The 16,040-nt window shown below is 33.7% G+C and overlaps 1 protein-coding gene across 2 annotated transcripts in view; it reads left to right on the forward strand.

Annotated features, from left to right (window-relative positions):
- LOC132716070 (uncharacterized) overlaps positions 1-15,534 on the forward strand; it is a 30,194-nt gene extending 14,660 nt beyond the window's left edge. The window contains exons 6-18 of one of the 2 annotated variants that reach the window (XM_060699225.1): positions 1,652-1,743; positions 2,156-2,209; positions 2,448-2,526; positions 3,819-3,900; positions 4,499-4,619; positions 5,554-5,636; positions 6,793-6,856; positions 7,848-7,976; positions 10,693-10,762; positions 12,482-12,602; positions 13,256-13,400; positions 14,019-14,102; positions 14,990-15,534. In XM_060699225.1, the coding sequence (XP_060555208.1) occupies positions 1,652-1,743; positions 2,156-2,209; positions 2,448-2,526; positions 3,819-3,900; positions 4,499-4,619; positions 5,554-5,636; positions 6,793-6,856; positions 7,848-7,976; positions 10,693-10,762; positions 12,482-12,602; positions 13,256-13,400; positions 14,019-14,102; positions 14,990-15,142 (1,277 nt within the window). In that variant the 3' untranslated portion in view covers positions 15,143-15,534. The remainder of the gene's footprint in view (positions 1-1,651; positions 1,744-2,155; positions 2,210-2,447; positions 2,527-3,818; positions 3,901-4,498; positions 4,620-5,553; positions 5,637-6,792; positions 6,857-7,847; positions 7,977-10,692; positions 10,763-12,481; positions 12,603-13,255; positions 13,401-14,018; positions 14,103-14,989) is intronic. The other variant, XM_060699226.1, reaches the window with a different exon arrangement.
- The last annotated feature ends 506 nt before the right edge of the window (positions 15,535-16,040 follow it).

Genomic DNA, 16,040 nt, shown 5'->3' on the forward strand with positions numbered 1-16,040 from the left:
CAAATTTTGCTTTGTACATAGGATTCTATATCCAGATGGCTTATGTAAGGTTGGTGGTGCTTTAACCCTGATGCCACCTTGTAAAGGACGTTTACCCATATTATTTAGTTTAGTTTATACAAATTTATATTAGTTTGATTGTGTTGGAAGCTATTAGCATATTGAAACACTCTCGAACCCGTTCCTGGAACCAACCAATACTAAGCAATGAATGTAAAGTTTCTTGCTCAAGGAAACAACGGCTTGCTCCCTGACAGGGTTTGAACCCATGCGGTTAGCAATGCTTAGATTACTAGTCCGACGTGTTAACCACTCGACCATGCCGCCACTCATGTTTGGTTGTAGCTTACATTTGATCAGTATTAGATTGAAAAAGGAAGGAAAGTTGTTTGGTTTTTGTCTTTTTTTGTAATTGTAATAAAGCTTAACAAAAAATAAAATGGTTGAAAGTGTTTCTGAAATAATTTTGGATATAAAAAAAGCAACAGAGCATGTAATAGTTTGCTAAGTGTAGTGACATGCTTGAAGGGGTAAATTACATCAAAAGACTTACCTCTTACATCCTGGACAGTGGGAAACACGTAAATCCATTCATGCGCGTCACTAATTAGATGACGAGGCATTTGGGTACCAATCTAGAAAGCTTTTCAATGACCTTTACAGTGTCTGAAAGACTTAAAATCTAGGCATTCAAAAGGGAAAAGGAATTTGATGCTTAAATGTGCTTTTTTTTGGGTGAGGGGCAGAATATTTGCTGCAGACCTTTATCAAAGTGATTGCATATTAAAACATTTGAAAATTTTAATTTTTAAGTTATCAGTTCTTCCTGATTCAGAAACTACTTTAATCAGTAAATAATATTTACTTTGAAAGGACACCTTAAAACTTGTTTTAAGTTTTAAGTTATATTTGATATTGTTGATAGCATTAGTGAAAGTTTGTGCATGATTCAGATAGATCCAATTTTGTATATATTTTGCTTAAGTTACAGTTATACTAAGGTTTATCTTCTTTGTTTTAATATACAATATGTTTTATTAAATTAACATGAATGCATTTATGAGTAAAGATCCTGATATTTCATAGATGTATTATATTGTCTGAAATTATTTTCTCAATATTGTTAAAAGTGCATAAAGCTATATATCTGCTGCAAAAATTATTGTTTAAATTTTTATAAAAAAAAAAAAGAATACTTGCAAAATGCTTTCATGAAATGAATAATTGTAGTAAATTGCCATAAAAGCAAATGGCGCATGGATGAAATTATTGTTAAACGGATAAAACTAAGCTTAAAATAACAGAATAATATTTTGTTTTAGAACATTTTATTATGTCACAAATTATAACAGAGGCATTTTATGTTACAACTCTTTTGAGAACCGACCATAAGATTATGGAAGCAATATAATTTCACTGTTGATATATTTTATAAAGATATTACATAACATATAGCTTTATACCCTTTAATGATTAAACAATTGATCCTTGTTAACGTTGTTTCTTTTCTTCAATAAACAAATGACCAGATCTTATCCTATTTCTTTTCTTTCTTCTTCTTTTTTCTTGAAGAATGAAAACATATGATCTTAAAATATGTAAGATGAAAGTTCATCGAATTTTATCTGTTAATTTAATTTTTTTTTTCCAGTTTTTCTGGGCGGCTCCTGCAACCCTACAAGATGGAGATCTGAAATTGCTATACCATATTTCAAGGATCATGGAATTACCTTTTACAATCCTGTAATTAATTTTTATTTTTAAATTAAGAAGAAAAAAAATATTCAAAATTTAAGAAGAAAAAAAAGAACAAAACAAATAACTTATATCAAAAATTGATTTCTCAATCTTGACAAAGTTACAAAAGTAATAGTAGTAGTGGACAAAGTGTTTGGTTTTAGTGTGGCTATTTATAGAATAGGGATTCATGCTACTGCACAATTAAGTGTCTGCGTGGCTGTTACATTTTGGTTAAGTTTTTGCTTGCAAATTTGAATATACAAAGCTACTGCAGGGAATGGGCTGAAACTTTACACACTTATCCTCTGTGATTATCTTACATGATGGACACATGTCCCATAACTTTTGGTTACCTATTTACAGAGTTTTCTTTTCTTACTGTCAAGTACTGTGAATTTTTGTTTTGAATTTGCAGCAGGTGCAGCACTGGAAACCAGAACTCATGGAGTTAGAGGCTCAAGCTAAACAGGTGAGTAATGTAATTATGTGTTTTAATGGGAAGTTCAATAATAATATTTTACTTATTACTTTTATGAATTTTAATGCAATCCTTTCTTTCCTTAAGTAAACTTTATACATTTGCATTTTCCATGAAATAAGAGAAGAATTTCAGATGTTAAAACATTTCAGAAATTTATTGATAAATTTGTTATTTGTGGCCTAAATATTTTTCTATAATGATTGATTAATATTTACATGTTTTACAGACAGCAGATGTTCTTTTCTTTGTGATAGACAGTAAAACAAGAGCTATATCTTCCATGATAGAGGTGGCCTATCTAGTTGGTAGGTATTTATTACCCTTATTGTACAGTTCTAACCCTAGGGGCCTCCGTGGCCGAGTGGTTAAGGTCGCTGACTTGAGATCACAGGTCCCTCACCGCTGTAGGTTCGATCCTCACTCGGGTTGAAATCTTTCATGTGAGGAAGCCATCCAGCTGGCTTACGGAAGGTCGGTGGTTCTACCCAGGTGCCTGAAATAATGCCCGAAGGGGCACCTGGGTTCTTCCTCCACCAATAAAGCTGGAAAAAAAATCGACGGAAAAATCTCCGTGGGACGCTCTAGGATTGCCCGACTTGAGTGTACGGTCGCCCATATGGGCTTTCTGGGGGCGACCTGAAATAAATGCATTAAAAGCCAGCTTATTTGTGCCAATACTGAACATGGTCTGCACAGTTTGCTATTTAGTCAGCATATAGTTTGAAATTTTTCCTACCAAAATGATGAATGGTTATGTCCAGATTAAAAAATGGAAAAGCCAACTTTCGATATTTAGCATGGTAAGGGTTATTTATATACAAAGGAACACAGTGGACCAGTGGTAAAGCTGTTGATTTTTAATCTTGTTGTCACCATTTTAATTTTGCTTTTCCTACATAAGTCAAATATAGCCTTATGGATTGAGTCATAAATAAACAACAAAGGTCCAGTGTGATGGTTCTTTACATTGATCTGTTCCTGCTGCAAGAAGAAATTTTTGTTTAAGTTGCACTGTCTACAAAGTTAAATTACTTTACATGCAAAAGAGACTGGGAAATAAGATCTCTAGTGGACTTAAATAGAAACACTGCTATTTTTGTATAATGTACTTGCTCTCCTCTGTATCTGGGATTGTGTATTGTTATTTGAAGGGTTTTCATCCAAAAATCTAAAATTGAACAATAAAGTCTGTTGGAAATACACAGATGGACAGGGTCAATGGCATGGCCTGATTTTATTATGGCCATCTGATTGGCGATAACTGCCACTTACAATCAAAGCTTTCTTCTAAATCTACCTTTTGACAAATTTAACAGGAACCCTTAACCTCCTGGAAGTAATAAGCCTTTGCCACCAGTAAAGAATCAGTCCATCCTGCTTATCCTTTCATTCTGTAACTACACTAACACTGTATACTGTATGTTGTTGACTAAATTTAAATTTGTAACTGGATATCCCCAAAATTGATAATGGACAACCCCCAAAAATAGAAACTGGGCATGTTTTTTTTTTACAAAATTCAGCAGGATTTTTTAAGTTTTGGGTTTAGGAAACAATACTATTTTGTTGGTGGTTAAATGTATTTGATTTATTTCAGCTACACAGAGGCAGGTAGTTGTCATCATGTGTGAATACAAAGACACTAATATTGTGATAGATGGTGAAAAATTGTCTGACAGGTAGATTTATATGTTAAAGTTTAATTTGCTCTTCATTTGTAATGTGTGATGTTATTAGTTGAAATTTTATTGACAGGTTATATGGTTATAAGAGAATTTAAATAGATATGTTTCATCTTTTATAAATAAGAACAAAAACAACAGAAATCTTGCTGTTTATTTATACCTAACGAATTATGAATATAAGTTTTGTTTACATATACCTTATTAGATATGTTTTATGTCCCCCACTGAGGGCAATGGTGGTGGGGGAGGGGGCACATAGATTTTCCCTTGTCTGTTCATCATGCTGGCCTGCTGTCACTCTGTATATCTATAGACTGAAAAAATAGTGGAATATTGGGGCATAGACACATTTTAGTTAAGAACAGATTTTACTTTACTACAATACAATAAGTTGATTTATGAAGATGAGTGATGTTTTGACTCAAGATGGTGCAATATAGATACAGTACTTTATACATGTACTTGATTTAGATGAGAAGGGATCGTGTAAAACAGCTGTAACTCCTTTTTTTAAGTCATATAAGTTTCAGCCTTTTTGCAGTAAGCAATCAATTTGTAGGTTTTTGTTTATAAAGTCATATTTTCGTTTCAGTGAAATGTTAGACTTGGTCAAGGGCAGATTAATCCTTACAGATCTGGTGGAGAGAAACTCCGTACCAATATTTGCCGATATTCATAAAGCATTGAAATGCACACAGAAAATACTGTCTAATGTAAGTTAAACTCTTTGATTTAAATTCATACACTTTTGTAAGAAAACAGTTACAGATAAAATGACATAAATTTTCATGAAAGATTAGTTAGTTGTGGTAAAATGTTTAGAATATGCAAGAAAAAATATCTGACATGTCAAGGGTCAGATTATGCCTTTGGACAGATATTCCTCCCTATCACTGACATATATAGAGGATATTGAATGAGTGTAAGTTTTATACCAAATTTATTGAACTCGTTGAATAAAATTATAATTATATTATGCAAGTCTCTGGCAAGCAAAATATTATTTTATTCAACAAGTTCCATAAATTCAGTATTGAACCTACACAAATATAATATTCTATTTATCACATATTCAAAATAAACTTAAAAACTGCTTTAAAAGCGCAAAAGAATCATTTTTCATTGACCCGCCTATAGTGCACTGCTAATATTTAGCAGGTCTTTACACTATGTTTGTATAACTTAAATAATGTCAGGTAAAAATACATGCACGGCCAAGCAATACCATTTTTTAAAGTGGCAAAATCGGCACAGGTATGTGATAAATTCTGATCAGAATTGCAACACATGACAGATGTTATGAAACAATGTGGCTTAAAACCTAACCCAGTCAAAATGGTAACCATTGCTGTAGAAAATGTTATATGTTGAATGAGGCTAAGACATTTATGTATGTTTGCTTGCATGGATTCCCTGCTATCGAGCTTGCTTACAGCTCGGTAACTATACAAGGATATTTATCTGTGCCAGGATTAATACAGATTAATACATTGAAAAGCACATTTGGTGATGTTTGACCAGTAAAGCTAGCTAATTGCCATAATGTCATAAAAATTTATTTATGTGGTGTATACCTTATAACATAGCTAAAAATAGAATTAATTTGTACATAATTTATACAAAGTTTTTGTTTGAATCTTGTTTCAGAGAATGCAAGTTCAAAATCTCAAGCTGACAGATGGAGCTCAGCCTGTTAGACACGGTCATCTAAAACTGGGCAGGGCTTTGTTGTAAGTAGGAGGAGTTTTATATCATGTATATTACAAAATAATATTAATATATTAATATAATTAGATTAGGGGTGGCAATGAATAACAAAAAAATACTTGAGTACTTGGTCATTTTTCCGATAGAGTACTGGGTTACTTGGATTATTTCCAATGGTCTTTAAAGCTTTATCACACAATATCAACACCGTCTGCATGCTACTTTCGTTTTCTATTTGAATTCATGAATTTGTAACTATAAATATGACTGCAAGGGAGGTAACTTAGAATAACCAATAAAATAATTAATTAAAATCAAATCAACAGCATTATATTTTACAACATAATAATTTTTGCAATGTAAAGTTTAAAACATGTATTACAGTTTATATACCTTTTTTTCTTGAAATAATATAGACCTATTGGTGGCAAAGGATATAAGATAGCAAATACACAAAAAAATATAAGAGAATATCATGACAGCATATATTAATGTTTTTATAATTAACAATTTTTGTCTAAAATCTGTTACACAATTTCTGTTTTACAATTAACGTTTAGTTTAAATATCATAAGAGGCAGAATGATGTAAGCAACACAGGACTGAGTTCAATCCCATGCGCGTGTCAAACTGTTGATTGCCTTGTTAAATTTATGATATCATTTTCACAACTCTGCAAGGATGTTTTGATTGCATTTAACAGGCATTTGTGAAGATACGTGTACAACTCTGAATTTCTGAACTAATTGGATACACCAATCTTTTTAAATCACAAAAACATAGAAATTATATATTTTTTCCGAGTAAATGAATATCAATTTTGTTAACCAAAGTTCGAACGTTCGATGGAATACTCGGTTAACCGATTACTCGGTGCCATCCATAAACTAGATGCAAGAAAATTGCACAAGTTATGATATATCACACTACTAATGAAAGATTCTTCCCTCTACCATTGGTACATGTAAGGTAAGTCAAAGTAAGTAAAAGTAAAGTAAGCAATTCTGGCAAATTGATACATGTTGTGCTGTCTGATACACAACCTAAGCTGAATCATTTTCAGTTTCATATTGTTATGTGATTGAATTGTTATAGAATTTTTAGGAATCTCAACAAATGTAGACATTACTAGAGATGTTTTAATTTGGTATAAAATAACATGTATTTATATATTTTCAGGGAGTTGAGGGAAGCATTTAATTCAGTTGATAGCAGTGATCTCGGGTACCTCACTAGTAAAGATGTAAGTTGAGTTTTAGCCTGCTAGCAGCAACTTAATATACTCATGTACTTAGAATAAAATCAGACCATGATCAACTGGCACATCCCTGTTTTCTGATCATGTTGGCAAATCCCTGTTAAACTGGCACATACCTGTTGTCTGATCATGTTGGCAAATCCCTGTTAAACTGGCACATACCTGTTGTCTGATCATGTTGGCAAATCCCTGTTAAACTGGCACATACCTGTTGTCTGATCATGTTGGCAAATCCCTGTTGAACTGACACATCCCTGTTGTCTGATCATGTTGGCAAATCCCTGTTGAACTGGCACATCCCTGTTGTCTGATCATGTTGGCACATCCCTGTTGAACTGGCACATCCCTGTTGTCTGATCATGTTGGCAAATCCCTGTTGAACTGGCACATCCCTGTTGTCTGATCATGTTGGCAAATCCCTGTTGAACTGGCACATCCCTGTTGTCTGATCATGTTGGCAAATCCCTGTTGAACTGGCACATCCCTGATGTCTGATCATGTTGGCAAAAACCTGTTGAACTGGCACATACCTGTTGTCTGATCATGTTGGCACATCCCTGTTGAACTGGCACATCCCTGTTGTCTGATCATGTTGGCACATCCCTGTTGTCTAATCATGTTGGCAAATCCCTGTTGAACTGGCACATCCCTGTTGTCTGATCATGGTCTGTAGACTGTTCTCTATGCAGTCAGTAAATATTGAGAAATTTTCCTTATAAATAATGAATGGTCTTGTCCAGATTGAAATATGGACAAGTCTATTTCAGATATTTAGGGGTCAATGGCCATAAATTAGCCCCTGAATATGATTCATGCTATTTTATAAGATGTTGTGCAAATATTATGTAAATCATTTGAAAAAATATTTTGAAATAGTATAACAACCATTTTTCTGTGTTCACTCCAAAATATACAATGTAATTACTCATTTTGAAGTTGCTACATTGTAAATTAAAATTTTATATAATCTTAACAGGTGTGTTTAGCTTATAAAAGTTGCACCGGTGAAGATCTTGATACTAAATGGTTGAAACAACGAAGAAAAGTGCAGGATGAATTTGTGTATGAGGAATTTTGTGCAATAGTAACTGAACATAGACAGCAGGTGAATAAATCATTAATTTTCTTGAATTTAAAATTTATTGAACCCCAGGCATTTTTTGAAAATACTCCCAGATAGTTTGCTTCTTGTGATATCTTCTAGTGAGTGTCTACAAAGTTTGTTCAAATAAAAACCCTGGGGTCAAAATTGGCCCCGCCCCAGGGGGTCATTGATTTTCCGTATATGCATATAGTAAAAACTTAAAAAATCTTCTTTTAAAGAACCAAAAGAGCTAGAGCTAAGATATTTAGCATGAAACATCTTCTAATGAGTGTCTACCAAGTTTGCGCAAATAAAAGCCCTGGGGTCAAAATTGGCCCCTCCCCGGGGGGTCATTGATTTTCCCTATATGCATATAGTAAAAACTTAAAAAATCTTCTTTTAAAGAATTCAAAAAGCTAGAGCTAAGATATTTAGCATAAAACATGTTCTAATGGGTTTCTACCAAGTTTGTTCAAATATAAGCCCTGGGGTCAAAATTGGCCCCGCCCCAGGGGTCATTGATTTTCCTTATATATGTGTATAGCAAAAACTTAAAAAATCTTCTTTGAAAAAATGTAAATAGCTAGAGTTTAGATATTAAGCATGAAACATCTTCTAGTGAGTGTCTTCAAAGTTTGTTCAGATAAAAGCCCTTGGGTCAGAATTGGCCCTGCCCCTGGGGTCATTGATTTTCCTTATATGTGTATTGCAAAAACCTAAAAATCTTCTTTGAAAAAACCCAAATAGCTAGAGTTTAGATATTAAGCATGAAACATGTTCTAGTAAGTGTCTACAAAGTTTGTTCAAACAAAAGCCCTGGGGTCAAAACTGGCCCCGCCCCAGGGGGTCATTGATTTTAACTATTTGTGTATAGGAAAAACTTAAAAAATCTTCTTTTAAGAAACCCAATGAGCTACAGCTTAGATGTTTAGCATGAAACATCCTTTTATGGGTGTCTACCAAGTTTGTTCAAATAAAAGCCCTTTGGTTAAAATTGGCCCTGCCGGGGGGGGGGGGGGAAGCAGATCATTGTTTTCATTATATGTGTGTAGTAAAAACTTAACATCATGAAACATCTTCTTATGGGTGTCTTTTAAGTTTGTTCAAATAAAAGCCCTGGGGTTTAAACTGGCCCCACTTGTAAATGTAAATGCATGAAAAAACGATATTTGTCTATTTTGTGATCATGAATTTTGCGTCTAGAGGTACTGCTCCATGAGGTAATGAGTTAAAACCTAAGTTTAGTCCTTTGCCTGCTGGCAACACCTTAATTGAACCAAACCACCAAAGCAGACCAAGATCAGCTGGCAAACCTCTGCTGTCTGATCACAGTCTGCACTGTCCGCTGTTCAGTTGGTATTTTATTTTATAATTTTTTACCATGAAAATAATGACTGGTTTTTGTCCAGAATGAATGAGTCCATTTATAATAATTACTATGGTAAGGTTTTAGCATATCTATTATAGTTGGATTGTGATTAAACTTTCATGCTTTTTAGCTCGACTATTCGCAGAATAATCGAGCTAATGCAGTCACCCATTTGTCGGCGTCCCTGTGGTTAAGTTTTTGCGTGCAAGCTGGTATCTCCATAACTACTGAAGGGAATGGATTGAAACTTCACACACTTGTTCTCTGTGATTATCTAACATGATTGGCACAAGTCCCATAACTCTGATTTGCTTTTTTGCATAATTATGCCCCTTTTTCGACTTAGAAATTCTTGGTTAAGTTTTTGCGTGCAAGCTGGTATCTCCATAACTACTGAAGGGAATGGATTGAAACTTCACACACTTGTTCTCTGTGATTATCTTACATGATTGGCACAAGTCCAATAACTCTGATTTGCTTTTTTGCATAATTATGCCCCTTTTTCTACTTAGAAATTCTTGGTTAAGCAAATATCTCCATAACTACTGAAGGGTTTGTGCCTTTTTTGGAACAATTTTATGCATTCATAATAATAAAGCAGTGATTAACTCGATAAAACATCTTAATAACAAGCCTTTGTACCTTTTCGGACAATTTTATGTATTCATATAGGTAAGCATTATTATACTCAATGAAACACACTTGTGACAACTTTTCGAATAGTCGAGCGTTACTGTCCTCCGACATTGCTTGTTTGAATCACTCTCACTCTCAAGTGACTTTCTTGCAAGTTACCAGTTTTGATATGGTACCAGGAAACAGTTATGAGAAATTTGAGCAAGATCCCATGATCCTTGTGTTGTGGAGCAGACACATTTGCCCCTGTTATTTCTCAGTGTGCTTATATATGTCGTATAATGTGCAAAAGCCATTATTAAACAAGTCTAAAGATCTAAAAATCTATCACTGGTACCAGCTTGAGTTGATTTATTTGAGAATATTGGACTTTGCTTAAGGCTCTTTTCACCTTATGGCTGAGGGGTTGCCTTTAAGGATTGAGGCATCAGAATTGCAGCCATTGTGTATCCTTGAGTGATCGTAAGAGGTGACTAAGTGGGTTTGAATTATTGGAGTCTATGCATCTCTTAGCTCCAGAAGGTGAGGTAGTTTTGACCCCTGTTGTTGCTTTAAATTTGAAACATATGAGGTTAGCCAAATCATCTTTCCTGTTTTGGTGCCATAAGACCTTAATTTTTGTGTGTGCTGTAAAACTAAACATAAACTGTCTTAATTTTAGGATTCAGAATTCCAATTTTACAAGATTATATTCAACACAAAGTTTATAATATTTTTTGTGTACCATTTCAGGCAGAAACTCCAGGCTATTTTCAAAGATTTTTTACACATATCCTACAACCATTTAGATGGCTTGTATCCAGTAAGTACTTCATCATGGAAATTTAGAAATTTCAGAATATTTAGTGATACGGAACACTTGAAAACATGATTTTAATTTATTTATTTCATAATAGTTTTTTTACATTCATTTTTTTTTCACACATAAATTCAAACCTGGGGTGTGTTTTACTAACGTACCTACATTATCGTAACTTGAGTTCAAATGTAACTTTTTGCGTAAGCAGATCTTGTGTATTTATTTGTGTTTCACTAAACTTTCTTAGCTATGCATTTGGGTAGGTTTAAACATAAAGTTACGCTCACTTATTGCTGGTATAAATGTCATGTTCTGTTTAGTGAAACGCAACTAATGTAAATTTACTGTTTGCGTATGTCCAAATTTGCGTATAAAGATACGCTAAATTTACGGATTAATAGTGAAACACTGGCCTGATTTTTATTTCTACATACTCATTTGTAACAATGAATTATATATATAGAGGATAATGAATACGTGTAGGTTCAAAACTAAATTTATTTAACAAGTTTAATAAAATTATATTCTGCAAACCCCTGGCGAGCAAAATATTACTATTCAATGAGTTCAATAAATTCAGTATTAAACCTACACAAATATAATATTCTATTTATCACATTATATATATATCTATTTATCCAAAATAAAGACTGTTTAAAGCGCAAAAGAATAATTTTTCTTTGGTGTGCCTCAAGTGTAATGCTGATATTTAGCATGTCTAAAATACATAATGTTTGTATAATGTTATTGACGTCTCGTCAAAATATATGCTCAACAGCAACATTGGCACAAGTATGTGGTGAATATGATAAGAGTTACTTGTGAACTTCAACTTGTAGTGACCTGAGAAAGCAAGCAGTATAAATTCGGACCTGTCTGTACTTTAGTAAACTAAAGCACAGTCTAATTAAGGTGTTTTTACTTGTTCCTGCCTGAATCTTGCACTTTAATACATAAACCTATTTAAAAAAGCACATTTCCCAATTCAAAGCAGAATTTCATGTACTGGTCTGGGACCACCAACCAGACACTTTTTGAACATTTTTCCATACAGATTTTATAAATTTAAAGCTAGAGATCTGAAAACCACTGAACAAATAAAAAAGGCATTTTCGGGGCCATCCAGGTTTGGTGGTTGTCCGGTTTTGGTGGTCTCCAACCAGTACTGTAAAATCAGATATTTTTGCGAGGCCAAATTTCGGAAAATAGAGTAGTATAATGAGCAAGGTTAGATATTTGGGAATAACTATTTTCAGTTTTGTTAATTTAAAATTTATAGTTGTAGGTATTTGGCAAACATTTATTTTTGTAAAAACCTTTAAATCTCTAAGTAAACTTAGTTTTATCGCTTGAAAAAAATCCATGACTTTGCAGTAGTCAGTTTGATGAATTTAGCATAAGATGCATCCATGGTTGAGTGGTAAAGGTCTTTGATTTCAAACCACTTGTCCCTCACCGCTGTGGGTTTGAATCTTTCCAGGATTTTTTAATTGTTTCTTGTGAGGTAGCTATCCAGTAAGCTTACGGAACATTGTTCTACTTGGGAGCCTGTCGTGTCTAAAATAATGCATGGAGGGGCACCTGAGGTTTTCCTCCACCAATAATGCTGAAAAGTTGCCAAATGTAATTAACTGTCTTGGTGTGACATTTAACCTAACCAAAAAAAAAAAGTTTTACGTGAAACATTGCAAGATGACTGTGATTCTATTTTATCTGTTGCAGAGTTTAGCCCACCAGAGGCACAAGTCGAGGAATACGAAGATGAAGAAATCCGGGATGTTTACCTAGGTGGCAGTTCAGGAGAAATTCAATGGAGGAACAATATTGTTATACCGTCTCTCAGGTAAACTGTAGCATGTATTAACTTTCATATTTTAAACAGAACTAGAATATGATTTGTTTCCTTGCCTGAAATAATGCATAAAAGGGCAACTGATGTCTTCCCCCACCAGCAAAGCTGGAAAGTCACTGTATGTCCTATACTGTGATGGTGTGACGTAAAACCTGACCCCCAACCTATTGTATATGGTGTCTGTCTCTCTACCAAGGGATTAAGAGTTCAAGTCCTGCTTGTGTAAAGACAATGTGACATTGGTATTGGTTTCAGTCAGGATTATTTTCCCCCCTTTGAAGATTTCGGAGGGCAGACATTCAAATAACCAATAAATTTTTGTCACAAGTGAGCTGTCTAAATTAATGGTTTAACAACCTCATAATGGTATCAGTGTCAAATATGACATTGACTTATTTGACCTGTGTAATGTTGAGTAATTTAACAATTTTCTTAAAAACTATCACATTCTCCCTGCTAAACCACAAACTTTTAAAATACTAAATCTAGTATTTACTTCTCCTTTACATATATCTATAGACTTTGTGTAATGAAAAACAACTGAAAATTTTATTGTATTTAGATGTTTTTAAAATATGCTGTAACAAATACTGACTGATCATGCTAATAATATTTAATGAAATTGAATTATTTTTATATTGTAGGAAACATGGTTTATCATTTGTGGACCCTGCTGTACACGACTGGGACCAAAAACTTATTCCAATTCATGTTGCTTTGAGAGAAAATTGTCGTCTTTTGTTTTATGTGATATCAAGTGATAGAAGATCTCTAGGCTCAATGTGTGAAGTAAGTCTTATATTAATTTTATCTTTTATGAGGTTGACCTTTTTGCTCGATGTAAATGATGTCTAGTTAACCATGCAGTAATCTTAAGTAAAAATTAAACAATCTTTATTTATGCCTTACCAGTCATTGATATAGTTAAAAGTGCCATATTTATTAATGCATAGTTTATGTCAGTCAGGTAATTCTGGATAAAGCTTGTATGCAAATAAGATTTGCATTCAGTCAGGAAGGGCGTCCATGGCGGAGTGGTTTAGGTCGTTGACTTCAAACCACTTGCCCCTCACCACTGTGGGTTCGAATCCTGACAGGGACTTTGGATTCTTTCATGTGAGGAATCTATCCAGCTAGCTTATGCAGCGTCGGTGGTTCTACTCGGGTAACCCTTCATGCCTGAAATAATGTATGGAAGGGCACCCGAGGTCTTCCTCCACCAGTAAAGCTGGAAACGTCCCAATATGACCTATACTGTGTCTATGTGATGTAAAACCAAATCAAACAAACAAACAAAATTCAGTCAGGTCAGTTATGTATTTCCGAATCAAGCTTGTATACAAATAAGATTTTCATTCAGTCCGGTATATTATTATAAATGCATTAATTTATTTCTATTATTTGTAGGCAGGTTATTATATTGGTAAAGGATGCAGGATGGTGTTGTGTATTCAAAATATTCCAAAAGAAGCTGTGATAGATTCAGATAAGGTCAGTACATAAAATATAATAAGAAGTTGAAAATTTATCGAAGCAAATTAAAATAAGTGGTTTTTTCACCATTTTGAAGAAGGGAATGGTTCTTATAATTTTCTTTTTACTACTCAATACTATAGGATGTTGACTGGTGTCATGTAAGGAAACTAATCAGCTAGTGCACAAAAGTTTGGTGTTTCTACCTACCCAGATGTCTAATTGTGCCTGGGCTAAGAATGTATGCTTTGATCGTATCGTATCAATTTATTCAGTGAATATTCATAAACACATAGAATAGTATCACATATATCAACTTGCATATATATGAAAATACACACATAAATGCAACAAAAATAATTATAAGATTAATTAATTAGTATGTTTTATGTTACCCTAGGATTGCCCATTAAGCTAAAAGCTTATTTCCAATGGGGTCCATTTACTGTAAAATTATCACACTAACTTACATAATAATAAATGGATTATTAAGAAGCTAAAATAATTGACATTTTTTGCATAATTGTTCAACAGTCAAGACACATTTTAGATATAATAAGACAAGTACATTGTACACAAACAAACGTATAAACTAATACTATATCAAATACAACATAAACATGTTACAAAACCTTATCATAAGTTACACATCAATTTAATAATTAATAAACATATTATTCACTTGTTTATCATTTTCATTATTTAAGAAAAGTTTAACTTTCGTTTTAAATGTTTGGATATTTTTTGATGTCCATGTATTTAGTTCAGTAGGAAGGCAATTGGATTGAAGTCATCAAGTGGTTGCTGGTTCAATCCTTGGGCAAGATGAAATTTGTCTATGACAATTGAATATATAACCTGTTACTGCATCAAGGTGACCATATGTAATTTTTGTATGATTTCAGTTGTCAGAGCAGTCAATTAAGGACTACAACCGCGGACGGGAATACTTGTCTGATCTTGCTAATAGGGAGGGTGTTCCCTTGTTTGAGAACATAGAAGAAGCCTCAAGTAGTGTGATAGCCATTCTAACAGAACAACCCTCCCCTTGTTCATGATTTCCAGATAGATGGGATGTTATATCCATTCTAACAGAACAACCCTCCCCTTGTTCATGATTTCCAGATAGATTGTATTATGTCACTTCTCACAGAACAGCCCTCCCCTTGTTCATGATTTCCAGATAGATGGGATGTTATATCCCTTCTTACAGAATAGTCCTCACTTTGTTCATGATCTCTAGATCGGCTTGTAAGGTCGTATTGAAATCTATATGAAGACGTGGAGAATTTTGAAATTTTCTGAATATTTATAAGGGTATGTTTATGTAATACCTGGCTTCTTATTTTATAATATAATATGTCTATTCATTGATAACATATTTAATCACCATATCACTTTAGTGCAGTAATTAGGGCAAATCCATATGCCTTGACACCCCACCCTTAATCCCCAAGTTGTGGGGCATATATAAAAGCAAGGATTATAGAAAATAATATCTAAATTGTTTTGATCAGATTACAGGATAATGATTTGTAATAATATAATATCTCTATTGGATCTCAAATATGTTAGAAAGACTGGTGCTTTTATAAAATGAGCCGCGTCACGGCAAAACCAAAATAATGGGTTTGCGACCAGCATGGATCCAGACCAACCTGCACATCCACGCAGTCTAATCAGGATCCATGCTGTTCGCTTACCAACTCTATTACAAGTAGAGAAACTGATAGCGAACAGCATGGATCCTGATCAGACTGCCCGAATGCGCAGGCTGGTCTGGATCCATGCTGGTCGCAAACCCATTATGTTGGTTTTGTCATGACACGGCTCAAATTATAAGATCTATCTTGTTTATTATATTACAAAATTAAAGGGTATAAAGTTATATACATAAGCTGTCCCTATGGCAGTGAAAGGGTTAACAGAATAAAATGTTTTGGAACAAAATATTAT

The sequence above is a fragment of the Ruditapes philippinarum genome, unplaced genomic scaffold (genome assembly GCF_026571515.1).
Source record: "Ruditapes philippinarum isolate M1 unplaced genomic scaffold, ASM2657151v2 ctg597_1_1_1_1, whole genome shotgun sequence".
Classification (NCBI taxonomy): Eukaryota; Metazoa; Mollusca; class Bivalvia; order Venerida; family Veneridae; genus Ruditapes; species Ruditapes philippinarum.